The sequence below is a fragment of the Manis pentadactyla genome, chromosome 3, assembly GCF_030020395.1.
Source record: "Manis pentadactyla isolate mManPen7 chromosome 3, mManPen7.hap1, whole genome shotgun sequence".
Classification (NCBI taxonomy): Eukaryota; Metazoa; Chordata; class Mammalia; order Pholidota; family Manidae; genus Manis; species Manis pentadactyla.
In genome coordinates this window covers 221,732,667-221,746,100 of record NC_080021.1, presented here as the reverse complement: position 1 = coordinate 221,746,100, position 13,434 = coordinate 221,732,667, and the positions used below count along the sequence as shown (strand labels likewise).

Below are 13,434 nucleotides of genomic sequence, written 5' to 3'. Positions count from 1 at the left end.
CCTGCAGACTTTCCACCACAGAGAGCCCTCCAGGCCCTGGAGGGGAGGCAAGGCCAGTCCCACCCCAGCCCTGCCCACCAAGGTCCCTCCCTGAGCTGTGGGTGTGTTTAAGTCATGCCCTCGGGGGTTGGGGTGGGGTCCCTCCAAGCACTCCAAAGGGTGCTCTACAAACAGACTCAACTTGTGTTTATTTCTACTTCAAATAATAAATGATTCTACATCGTATCTGTGGGAATATGAAGGGAGGGGTCGAGTGCCCCCTTTGGGGCTCTGAGCCAGCCCAGATAATGCTCCACAGCCTAACAAGACAGATGCCCCAACTCCCAAAAAAAGGGAAGCATGAATAAGGGCAGTTATCCCCAAAGAGCCAGGGCATATGGGTGTGGAGACAGGGCCCAGGACACCCTGCACCCTCGCCTACAGCAGCGCCTGCAGAGACGGGGAGAACGTGGGGCTCAGGCTTCTTCCCCACCAATGAGGCTACAGGCCCCCCAGTTCCCAGGGTCCCAGAAACCCTGACACCAGACAGTGCTCTTTGGGAACACAGGATGCCAGGCCAGGAGCCCAGCCAGGGGCTGGCCCCCCTGACAACAGGAACAGCAGGCCAGGGGGACTCCCACATCCTCGCCAGGGCATGGGACGGGTCTAGACCCACAGGCTCCAACCAGCCAGGCCTGGGGCAGGGGAGGAGGAAGGTGGGCAAAAGCCATGAGGCACTGCAGGGGCCCCCCACTCCCAGGGCGCAGTGGGGCAGCCTGTGGACCCTGATGCCTGTAGAGGTCCAGGACAGCCCACAGGGAAGGCCCACGAAAAGCTCGGCCTCACCAAGGCACGGAGCTGAGGGCCTGGGGCACTGACTGCATCAGACACACACGGGGCTGTCAGGACGGGGGCAGAGCACACAGATGCCCACACACAGGTGCACACACAGCATTCAGAGCAAGCACACGGGGCATCTACAACGGGGGCCTGACCAGGAGGTAACGCTCTCTGCCCGGAGAGCTGGGCCACCACACACAAGCCCAGGCCCTGAGAGGGAAAGTGCCCAGGCAGGGGCTGCCGCCTGGAGGGAAGCCACAGGGAAGCAGTGTGACCACACCCCCACCATGCTCAGGGATGAGGGATGAATGTTAAGTGGCAACCACTGGGTGCAGCCTGGAGAAGCAGCTGTCCTGTGGAGGCACAGATGAGTCGATGAGAGGACCCCAGCTGCTCCTCCAGGCACCTGCCAGGCCCAGCACCACCCAGGGACAAGCAGGGGGTCCCTCACCTCCCAGGGAAAAGGGACTCCTCACCTTCCAGGGATGGGCGGGGGCCCCTCAACTCCTAAGGATGCACAGGGGCCCCTCTTGCCTCCCAGGGACAAACAGGGAGGCCTCTCACCTCCCAGGGATGAAAAGGGGGTCCCCTCACCTCCCAGGAACAAGCAGAGGCCCCTTGCCTTCCAGAGATGAGCACAGGGGAACCCTCACCTTCCAGGGACAGTCAGGGGACCCCCTTGCCTCCCAGAGATGAGCAGGAGCCCCTCAACTCCTAGGGGTGAGCACAGGGACCTTCACCACCCAGGAAAAAGCAGGGGACCCCCCTCAACTCCTAGGGATAAGCAGGGAAGCCCCTCACTCCTCTTCAGGGTCTTCAGAGCTGGATGTACCCTCAAGCCCACCACATGTGCCCCTCTTGCCGGAGGGACAGCCTCTCACTGCACACAGCCACAACGATGCGTCTCCTGGCCGCCTCAGGGCCCTGTTCCTCAGGTCTTCCCAGCTGCACCCCCGACGAGCATCTCCTGCCCACCAGCCTCTCTGGCCATCATCCCCGGGCCTGGACAGTGGTCACACAGGTTTTCCCCCGGGGCTGGCCCCCCTCACGGCTCTCTGGCCCCATGGAGAGCGACCTGGCCTGCACCCTTCCCCACCTCCGCACCTTGGTCAGCTCCTGGGCGTTGGCCAGGTTGTCCACGGCGATGGCCAGGAAGACGTTCAGCAGGGTGTCTGGTCGGCTGCAGCTAAGGAAGGGAGCTCTTCTGATTCCACCCTCCCACATAGCTATACCACGGCTTCCCCCACGGAAAGCAGGGGCCCCCATGCCCCCAGAATGGCCACTGTTATCCCCAGAGGCACCCCAGCCCAGCCCTCTGGCCTCCAACCAACACTCCTTCCCTCGACTTCCAGTCACCGCCTCCCCTCACGCCCACAGAACCCATCCCCTCCCCCAGCTCTCCAGGGCCGGCTTTCCAGGCACAAGCTCACAGGCCGAGCTGGGTCAATTTGCTTTTCCCTCCTGGGGAGGCACATGGACTGCCTGCTTCAGCCGCACCATTCCCCAATTCTGCCAGCATGAAACACCTCCCAAGAAACACCTGCTTTCACAGGCTCCAGCACCCCCGGGTCCCGTGAGAGGAGGCGTCCCAGACAGACCGTGAACACGCAGACCCACTGTGACCGGTGCCTTCAGCGCCCCAGCACCGGGGCAAGTCCCTCGGACACCTGCTGGCTTTGTCCTCTTCCTTCCTCTCCTAAAGCCCAGGGATCTTCTCCCTCCAGCCGTCCTCCTCCTATAGGCCGGGGGCCATGCTGGTGGCAGACGGCACCGGGTGCCCAGTATGAGGCCCCCGCCTGGAACACTGCATCCCTCTGAGCCCCTGGGAGCCCCAGGACAAGGCGCTGCTAGGCCACAGGGAAAGCGGCTTGCTGGGCCTCAAACCTCCCCAGGAGCGGCCGCCCCAGCCCCACACTGTGCTTGGCACTGTGTGTCTCATTCCCTGGCTCCACGGATATGGCCACTCCTGCAGTCAGAGCCTGTGTATGTGGTCGGGCCCCGTCACCACAAGCCTAGGGCGCAACTCCCCCGACCCAGGCCGCAGCTGCCCTGCCAGCCGACTCTGCAGGAGGCCAACAGCATGAGCCTTGGTGGTCAGGCCCCTGCCAGGCCTCAGGGGTCCAACATCCTGCAGACAAGCCTGCTCGGGGCTCCAGCAGGGCCCACAGGGCCAGACACCAAGGCTGCACTGCCACCTCCTGGCACTAACCTCGGCCATGGACACCCTCAGAGGCCCTCCATGCCGGAAGAGCAGTACTGGGGCCGTGCCCTCAGGGCCCAGCCAGGGGGACACACGGGTGTGGCAAGAGCGGCTCCAACAGGATAGGATGGGGAGCCTGACGCGCACGGTCAGAATCAGCCGTGGCGAGAGCGGCCCTGCTCCGCCTGAGGGCCCAGGGGCCTCCTTCAGGACCACATCTGCCCTGCTCCACCACCTGAGGCCAGTGCTGCAGCCTTCTCCCTTCTCCGACCACCCGGTTTTCTCCCACACCACCGCCCAGGCCCCACCCATCTACTCAGCAAGCCAAACGCAGGACCCCTGCTCTCCCTCCCTGGGCCTCCTGCTAAGCCTCTGGAGGGGGCCAGATGCCCCACCATGGGCCGGGGCCCGAGCTGCAACGCCACTCAGGCTGAGAAATGCTGCCATCCCTGCCGGGGGCTGCTGCAGGACAGACAGGCGGAGGGGAAGGGGGCACACAGAGCAAAGGGGAACAAGGTCTGGAACGCAGAGGGTCAGATGGGGCATGTGAGGGGAGAGGGGGGTGCTCATCTCCAGCTCTGACCTTCCCTACTGAGGGTCCACCGCAGCACTCCCCAAAGTGGGGTCCCCAGGCCGGCGGCACCTGCACCCAGGGAGCCCACCGGAGCGCACATTTGTGGGCGGGAATCTGGGCTTCACCCACCCCCAGGGCACTCTGACAGGCCGATGGGTTTGGGAGCCGGAGCCACACCTCCTCAGCGATGGGGCCTCCCCTGCACTCGTGAGCCAGCACCACACACCCTGCGGCCTCCCTTTCCCACGTGGCAGAACCGCTGCCTGCTGCTGGGCTTGCCTTGACTCCGCAGACCCACCCTCCTACACCAGGCCCTGAATCCCGCCTGGCATCCTCCACAGAAAACCTTTCTTTGCACTTCTCTGCAGGTACTACATTCTCAGCAAGGGAAGATTTCTGAAAAGACCAGTGCCAAAACTTAATTGTTGAATCAAAGTGAAAGAAGGCCCAGCCCACCAGCTGCCTTCAGTGCCCACAGCCCATGTCTTCCCACAGAGCCCTCCCTGAGCCCCCCACTGATACCATCCCCACCCACACCCCGTGGTGGCCATGCCTCCATCAATCTGAGCCCCCACAGCCGCTGGGTCCCTGGCTCAGGCCGACTTGAGCCCCTGGACTTAGCCAGTTCTCCCACGAGAGGGGCTCCATGGTCCACACTGCATGAGGAGGCGCCTCTTAGGCAAGGCCAGCAGGCCCCCCACTCCTCCTGAAGGAGAAGAGGCACAGGCAGACCCCGAGCAAGCACCAGATGCCTGGCTCCGCAGCCCCGCAGAAGGATACAATTTCCAAACAGCGTGAGGACAATGAAGTAAAAGGATGAGAACATGCCTTTGCTGACTCCACCTTGTGATTCAATCCCATGATACATCACCGCGTTCCAGTCCTCTCCGGTCAGGATCTGTGGAGGGAGAGACCCCAGGCCATGCTGGCACGGCCACTTGCACACACATGGTCAGGACGTAACTGTGTCCCAAGAGCCCACGGGCACACACGCACCCAGTGTTTAGATGTTTCTGGAGGTCAAGGTGGCCCAGGTCCTCCAGAAAAACTTCCAGAAGGATATGGCTGCTGAGCTGGGTCAGGCCTCAAAGGATGAATATGCTCCAGGTTTTCAGCCAAAAATGGAAAGGGAGAGCCAAGCAGGAGAAAAGCTGTGCCGAGGCAAGGACAGAGCAGCAGCAAGGGGCTGCAGAAGTGAGGCCGCGTGGGGGGGCAGATCCTGAGCTGCCAGCACCCTGGGGGCCTGTTTGCAGCCGAGGAGGCTGAGGCTCAGAGGAGGGCCACGAGCTGCTCCAGGCCCAGGGAACAGCCACAGGGCAGCCACAGGTTCCTGCTGCCCCTGGCCGGTGGGGCCAGGCTATGAGGGTCGCTAAATGCAATCCTTGTGCCATCAGGAAACACATCTCTCTTTTCTACTTATAATTTTGGAAACGTACAAGAGGCTAAAATAACATCCAACTGTCCACCACTCAAAATGAAAATTGCCAACATTTTGTCATATTTGCATCAGGTCTCACTGCTGAGATCACCCCAACAGGCAGCCCCAATCACGAACCTGGTGAGAATCTGTGTCTTTAAAGTTTGATGCCCCACAGCATGTACATCTATAGACAAAATATGCCACACGCATGGGAGGGCATCAGACTATGCACTTCCGCTCCAGAGCTGGAATTGCTGGAAGTCGGTCACGCACATCTGTGGCTTTGCTAGAAATTTCCAAAGTGCATTCCCACCAGCAGCATAGGCTGCTACCCTCACACCACCATTGGCTCTGCCTCACCACTACCGACACCCCCGTGGCAGGGTGACAGGTCAGCCAGGGAGGTAGATGTCTTCCCATGTGTCCAGTGGCCATCAGGATCTCCCCCCATATGGTGGCTTTTTCAACTCTTTGGCTCACATTTCTGATGGCTCATCTTTTTCTTACTAACTTGTGAGAGACTTCCTTACATCTTCTTGTATACACTAACTCTCAGCAATATTTACCAGAAATACTTTCTAGTCACCTTTGTTTTTAACTTATGTTTGTATGACAAGAAAGTTTCATGTAGTCAAACATGTCAATCTTTTCCTTTACGGATTCTGCTTTTTGCACTTGACTTAAGAAAGTCTTCTCCACCCCAGGATCATAAAGATATTTTCCTATATTTTCTTCAAATCTTTTTAAGGCTTGGTTTTCCACATTAGGTTTCTGATCTGCCTGGAGTCTGCAGTTCCTGCTCTGTGTGTGCTTTACTGAAGTAAGACTCACATACCCTATAATTCAGTCATTTAAAGAGTGCAATTCAATGGTTTTTAGACATGTGCAACTACTACCACACTCAATTTGAGAACATTTTCATCCCCTTAAAAAAAGAAACCCGTACCTATTAGCTATCAGCCACCTGGCTGTGGGTTGCTTTTCTTTTTAAGTCAATTCTTATCATAACATTTTTCTAAATCATAGTATCAATGTTTTATCTTTGTACAGCTATTGACGTGCGTGTGTTTCTCTTCTGACCATAGAGCCTAGGGCAATTACCTTAACAAATTCTTGCATTACTGGAATAAACCCAGTTCAGCCATGAGGTCCAGTTTTACACACAGTTGGATGTGGTTTTCTGACATTTTATTTCAGAGTGTGTGCATCTGCCTCCACTGAACCACATGTGGAGGGCCTGCTGTGCGTGCCAGGCAATAGGAGCCCAGTGGACAGTGGACAAAGCAGATGCGGCGCCTCGGGGAGCCTGTCCTGTCAGTTGCGGGCACTTTCCCGACACTGTCCTTGCCTGGCTGTGGTGCCAAGGCAGCATTAGTCTCAGAATGATTTCTTCTCCTCCTTGAAGTGGTCTGAGCAAGCTGCTACCTGCTCCTCGAAGGTGTGGCGAACTCGCCTTATAGCCCACTGGCCCAGAACAGGACGCAGAGAGACAGCAAGAGAGCTTTGACTGTGGATTCCCTCTAATGGTCATAAAATCATCCAAGCTTTTTTACTGCTTCTTGCAGTAATTTGATATTTTCCTACAAAAGTGTATGTTTCACCTAAGTTTCCAAACCTATTGGCATAAAGTTGCCATAATATTCTTTGGGAATTTAAGGAGTTTCTCCCTCTCTGTGGGTACATGTCCCTCTCGGGCTATGCTTTTTATCTGTGCTTTTTTTCTCGATGGGTTGGCTATGAGGTTCTCTACTGTCTGGTCTTCTTGAGAACTAGGTTTTTAGGATTTTATTATCTTGGTGCTTTAGTTTTCTCAATGTTTGCTCTTACGTCATTTTCTCCTGGTTTCAGTATTTCTTCAGTTCACTCCATTATTCTTTCATCTATACTTTGAAGATGAGTACTTAACTCAGTTACTTTAGTCTTCCATTTATTTTGATAACTGCATTTAAGTAGATGTTTTCCTCAAAGTCCTCCTCAGCTTTGTCCCAGGGTTGGGATGTTACTGCTCAGTTCTACTTCTTTGTAACATGCACTGTAACATCTTCTCTAACTCAATCCTTCAGCTTTCAAAGATTTTTTTTTATTTTGGTATCGCTAACATACAATTATGTGAGCAACATTATGGTTACTAGACTCCCCCCTTCACCAAAACCCCCACACACACCCCACTACAGTCACTGTCCATCAACGTAGTCAGATGCCATAGAATCACTACTTGTCTTCTCTGTGTTATACTGCCTTCCCCGTGTTGCCCCCCACTACATTATGTGTGCTAATCGTAATGCCCCTATTTCCCTCTTATCCCTTCTTTGCCACCCATCCTCCCCAGTCCCTTTCTCTTTGGTAACTGTTAGTCCATTCTTGGGTTCTGTGATTCTGCTGCTGTTTTGTTCCTTCAGTTTTTTTCTTTGTTCTTATACTCCACAGATGAGTGAAATCATTTGGTACTTGTCTTTCTCTGCCTGGCTTATTCACTGAGCATAACGCCCTCTAGCTCCATCCATGTTGTTGCAAATGGTAGGATTTGTTTTCTTCTTATGGCTGAGTAATATTCCATTGTGTATATGTACCACACCTTCTTTATCCATTCATCTACTGATGGACACTTAGGTTGCTTCCATTTCTTGGCTATTGTAAAAAGTGCTGTGATAAACATAGGGGTGCATCTGTCTTTCTGAATCCGAGAAGTTGTATTCTTTGGGTAAATTCCTAGGAGTGGAATTCCTGGGTCAAATGGTATTTCTATTTTGAGTTTTTTGAGGAACCTCCATATTGCTTTCCACAATGGTTGAACTAATTTACATTCCCACCAGCAGTGTAGGAGGGTTCCCCTTTCTCCACATCCTCACCAACATTCGTTGTTGTTCGTCTTTTGGATGGTGGCCATCCTAACTGGTGTGAGGTGATATCTCATTGTGGTTTTAATTTGCATTTCTCTGATGATTAGCGATGTGGAGCATGTTTTCATGTGCCTATTGCCCATCTGAATTTCTTCTTTGGAGAAGTGTCTGTTCAGCGACTCTGCTCATTTTTTAATTGGCTTGTTTGCTTTTTGTTTGTTGAGGTGCATGAGCTCTTTATATAATTTGGATGTCAACCCCTCAACAGATATGTCATTTGTGAGTACATTCTCCCATACTGTAGGATGTCTTTTTGTCCTACTGATGGTGTCCTTTGCTGTACAGAAGTTTTTTAGTTTGAATTAGTCCCACTTGTTCATTTTTTATTTTGTTTCCCTTGTCCTGGGAGATATGTTCATGAAGAAATTGCTTATATTTATGTCCAAGAAATTTTTGCCTATGTTTTTTCTAAGAGTTTTATGGTTTCATGACTAACATTCAGGTCTTTGATCCATTTTGAGTTTACTTTTGTGTATGGGGTTAGACAATAATCCAGATTCATTCTCTTGCATGTAGGTGTCCAGTTTTGCCAACATGAGCTGTTGAAGAGGCTGTCATTTCCCCATTGTATGTCCATGGCTCCTTTATCATATATTAACTGACCACATGTTTGGGTTTATATCTGGGCCCTCTAGTCTATTGCACTGGACTATGGGTCTGTTCTTGTGCCAGCACCGAATTGTCGTGATTACTGTGGCTTTGCAGTAGAGCTTCAAGTCAGGGAGCATAATTCCCCCTGCTTTATTCTTCCTTCTCAGGATTGCTTTGGCTATTTGGGGTCTTTTGTGGTTCCATATGAATTTTAGAACTATTTGCTCTAGTTCGATGAAGAATGCTGTAGGTATTTTGGTAGGGATTGCACTGAATCTGTAGATTGCTTTAGGCAGGATGGCCATCTTGACAATAGTAATTCTTCCTATCCATGAGCACAAGATGTGTTTCCATTTATTGGTGTCTTCTTTAATTTCTCTCATGAGTGTCTTGTAGTTTTCAGAGTGTAGGTCCTTCACAGCTTTCAAAGATTTTAAATGACTTCCTACTAGTGGTTTCTATTTATTTAAATAAACAAATATCTCATCTATGAATAATGATTTCCCTTCATCGCAGTCTGCCTCGGCCTGAAATCATCTTTGTTCACTGTGCTCAGCCCTCCAAGCGCACACCCTCCCGGGTGGCCTGGGTGCGGCACCACGGGCCCCCCACGGCTTCCACGTCGCCCTCCTCTCTTGGATCATCAGGTACACAGCTCCCCCTTTACTTTTTATTTAAGTAGGAATGTGCCTCATTTCTAGGATTTCTACTTAGCTCTTTTTCACATAAACTATTCTCGGCTCTCACTGCCTTTGTCCCCCAAATCTGTGTCGCGTGTTTCTCCTCCAGCTGTTTGTGATCCCCAGCAGCTTCAGCTCAAAGTCACCAGTGTTCGCTCCGCTGTTCCCATTTCTTTAGGAGGGAGGTCACCCCCTGGCTGCATGTCATGGGCCCCACTCTGTGGCAGCTTCTGCCCTTAAATCAGAGCATATGATGGTCTACGGGTCCACTGTGAGCAATGCTGAAGTTCTTTCCTCCCTGGTCATATTCCCTCCCTGGCACCTCTCCAGCCCTATCCAGAGCCAGGGCCCCCACACGGGGCCTCAGGCACCCCCCCAACCCCAAGTAGCACCTGTAGGAGTTGTGGTCAGGCCTGGCCACCAGCCTGCCCTTCTGATTGCAGCCCCCTGCAGCCATGATCAGCTCTCAGCAACCGGCTCCCAGCCGCGCACCTTCCCCAGCGTGGGCCAGCCGAGTGGTGCAGACACCAGCACACCCCCTCCCAGTAGTGCATCTCTTAGCACTGCTCATCTCAAGCCCACAGACCCTGCTCTCTGCTTGGCTGGGTCCTTTTAGTTTCCTCATCTTACTGCTGTGTTCAGAGCAGAGGGGGACTAAACCAGAACATCTCAGGTCAGAACCATCTTTTCCTCCTGGCTTTTGGCTTCTCCCCCTCTGGCTTCTCACACCACCACCACTGACCATATTCAGCCCCTTTCTCACAACAGACACAACGAGGCACAGTTACGACTGTCAATCACACCACCCCTCCTTTGGAAATCTGGGAACAGCCTCTCGTCCTGGCCCTTGAGACCCATCAAGGCAGCCCCACCAGCCCCAGGGCCAACACCACAAACCCTGTCTAGCGGCTCTGTCTGGAATTCGCAGCTGAGCCCCCTGGCCTGACATCCAAGACCCCAGTGGGCTGACCACAGGGCTAAAGCTCCTTTCTGTGGCCAGGCTGATCACACTGCTCAGGACAGGTTGTGGCCTCCTCTGCCCAAGCCCTGGGCTAAAGGCTGCTCACCCTGGTCCCAAGGCACAGATGCCTTCACCCAGTGTTGAAAGCCTTGGGGAGACACAGGCTCGGAAGTCACTGTGAGTGGGCGCAGGGCCCCCACATCAGGCAGAGAGGGTGGCAAGCATGCAGGCACTTAGGAATGAGAGCAGGAGAGAAGCTGCAGAGTGACCCAAAGGTCAGGTCAGGAGGGAGCCGGGTGAGCACAGCCTAAGGCCCTCACAGGTGGGGGCTGAGGCCCCCGAGAAGATGCCCTGCTGGGCTGCCATGGAGGGCTGAGGGGTGCCAGGGCTTCAAGCCAGGGGACAGAGAGACCTGTGGGCGCACACCTCCGGAACTGGTGACTGCTGGCAACCATCTGCTCTGGCTGGGAAGAGGCCTGCTGGACAACTCCCTTCCTCAGGAGAGTGGGGTCCAAAGGACCCTCTCCTTACACACACATGGGCCCCATCTGTGGCCAGGGGTCAGGTCGGGAGTCCCGGAGGCCAGGGGGCCAAGCGGAGCTCCAGCCTGAGCACAGACGGCCCATTGGGCTGCAGTGAGTGACAGGCAAAACCGCGGCTGCTCTCCTGCTCGTTCTCAGGCACGTTGTCTAAGGAGGCCCACGGACTGACACGTGTGTGGCGTCATCACACAGGCAAGGCCAGTCATGGGGGCCCTTAGGGGCTCACAGCCCCCTACGGACCCTCAAGTGGACCCTCCAAGAGGGCAGAGGCCACCTGCACCACAAGGCGCTCAGAGATCACGCTTCCCAGGGCAAGCTTTCCAGACGCAGAAGGGCGCTGAGCACCAGAGGGAGGAGCCTGGGGGGCACTCTGTCTCCTGGCTTTCCTCTAAAGCAGGAGAGAGCCAAGTTCCAGTCCCAGGGGCCAAGGGGTGAGTGGGCACCTTGAAGCTCAGGGGCTGCCAAACAGCTGGGCTCCCCAGGAGCATGCTTGCTCCGCAGGAAGGCATCTGGCTTCCCTCCTGACCAGCTCCCACACTTGGGGGCAGTGTCCCAGAGGACTGGAGCCCCACGCACTGGGGACCTGCCTATTCTTATTCTCCTGTTTTGTCACAAGTTTGGTCTGAAACATTGGCTGTCTTGTCTGGGCTGGGCTGAGACCGGAGGCGGGGTGTGCCAGGAGCAGGGCCTACCTGGAAGACAGTGAGGATGGCAGCAGGGAAAGTGTCAAAGTTGGTTGTCGGAGTCTCATCTTGAAAGTTGAACCTGTGGGAAACAAGCAGCCTCGGGAAGATGCAGCCCATGAGGCACCTGGATGACCTGGCGTCGGCACCAGTGCGTGTCCCAGGCGGTAAGTGGGCTGTGTGCTTGGTGTCTCAGCCCTTCGAAGACCTTCAGCAGGAGGCAGGTAGAACAGCCGAGGCTGCCCCACTGCCCAGGGGTCCTGCCCGCCTACCCTGCCCGCTCCAGGGCCCACTTACTGTCCCCCAAACAGCTGCATGCCCAGCAGGGCGAAGACCACGATGAACAGGAAGAGCAGGAAGAGAAGGCTGATGATGGACTTCATGGAGTTGAGCAGAGACACCACCAGGTTCCGCAAAGAGTTCCAGTACCTGTTGGGGCAGGCGGGGAGGGTCTGGGCCCTGGACATTGCCCTCTCTCTCGTCTGGGCTCTCTGCACTCGCACCTGGGACTTCCAGGACCTTCTAAAGCCTAAGGACCCCCACCCCAAGATGGGAAGCCGGAGCCTTCCTCCAGAGCTCTGGAAGCCCCGTCCCCCTGCTTCTGGGGGACCCACGGAGACAAAAGAGACAACGAGGCCAGGGCTGGACTCACCCCACCTCCAAACCTGCTCCCTGCCACTCTGCTCAGCAGAGCGACGGCCCACCCTTCAGGTGGCCACATGGTCCCAGCTTCATCCCTGGCCTGGCCTTTGTCCTCCACACCAAACAGGTGTGGGAAGTGGGGCCCACGACTGGAGGAAGGTGCCCGGGACACGGATCTACACCCACAGTGAGCAGGTCCTCTACACAAAGAGCATCAGCCGAGCTGAGCGTGTGCTGGGGCGTGACCCTGGGACGGAGCTCCTGGCCCCGAGGCCAGGGACACCGGGGTGTGTGTGGGTGTGCAGTACTGCCGGCCCCCCAACCCACTGGTCCCACGCTCCGAGAGGTCAGAGACTGTCCCTCTTTCCCCCTGGGCCATATGGCACCCAGGTCCCCTGAGGTCCGATGACTGACAGCTCCACCGGCAGCTGCCTGGGTGACTGGTCCCCTCCCACCCCCATCCCTGGAGGGGTGTCGCCCAGCAGAGCCCAGAGAACATGGCTTTCCCTCCAGCCTGTAGGAGACACGCCACGGGCTTCTGTGGCTTTGCACATGCTGTTCCCACCCTTGTATGGGGGAAAGGGGCAGTCTCCCCACACTCCCCCTGCCGTTGGGCCTTACTGGCCCTAACACGTCCCTGGTGCCAGCAGCACGGAGGCCCACTACCCTCCAAGGGCTCCCCTACAGGTGTGTGAGGACTAAGGGGAGATGGGCTGGAAGACTGGAAAAGCCTTCTCCTGGCACGGACAGGGGTCCAGGTCAGGGACACCTGCCTTCCAGAAAAAAATGGCCCCCTACAACACCATGTCCCCAAGCAAGAGGAAAGCAGCCCTAGCCACCTCCTAGAGCCAGCACCTGGCAAGAAGTAACAGAGGCACACAGTACAGAATGCCCAGCCATTCCGTGGGCCAAGCTGGACCGAACACCCGCCCCAGACTCTTCTGCAGTTACACCGCCAGATCCTCAACTGGCCTCAGGCTTCTTCCATTTAAAAGGAACCGGAAAAGACCAACAGAATTTTCACCTTCCCTGGGGAGACCCGTGGGTTCTGGGTGGCCACTGAAGAGACCTAGAGCCCAGGGCCTGCAGCTGTGTGACTGATCCAGGCTGCCAGGGACGCTGCATGGACACCACACTGGTGCTTGCAGGCTGACACGCCTGGGCTCCCAGCAGCCTCAGAAACTCAGGACAGGTGAGACCACGGCAGCTTGGGTCCCACTGGGGCACCAGCCACACATAAGACCACATAGCACAGAGCAGCCCTGGCCACTTATAAGACAGGAGCACGTGTAGCAGCTCCCCTCTCCCTGTCACCACAACACCAGCAGGGAGGGGAGAATCAGCCGGCGTCGATCCCTCCCTACGGCCCCCGCTCACCCCCTCACGCCCTCACTACTGCCCCGACCCCCGCCTCTCGCAGGC

At 55.8% G+C, this 13,434-nt stretch overlaps 1 protein-coding gene across 1 annotated transcript in view; it reads right to left on the bottom strand.

The window, feature by feature from the left end:
- The window catches only part of CACNA1B (calcium voltage-gated channel subunit alpha1 B), a 195,566-nt gene that overhangs the window by 96,376 nt on the left and 85,756 nt on the right, over positions 1-13,434 (bottom strand). The window contains exons 14-17 of the mRNA XM_036900695.2: positions 11,668-11,799; positions 11,380-11,452; positions 4,374-4,491; positions 1,924-1,991 (exon numbers count right to left, since the gene is read on the bottom strand). Coding sequence (XP_036756590.2) covers positions 1,924-1,991; positions 4,374-4,491; positions 11,380-11,452; positions 11,668-11,799 — 391 coding nt within the window. The remainder of the gene's footprint in view (positions 1-1,923; positions 1,992-4,373; positions 4,492-11,379; positions 11,453-11,667; positions 11,800-13,434) is intronic.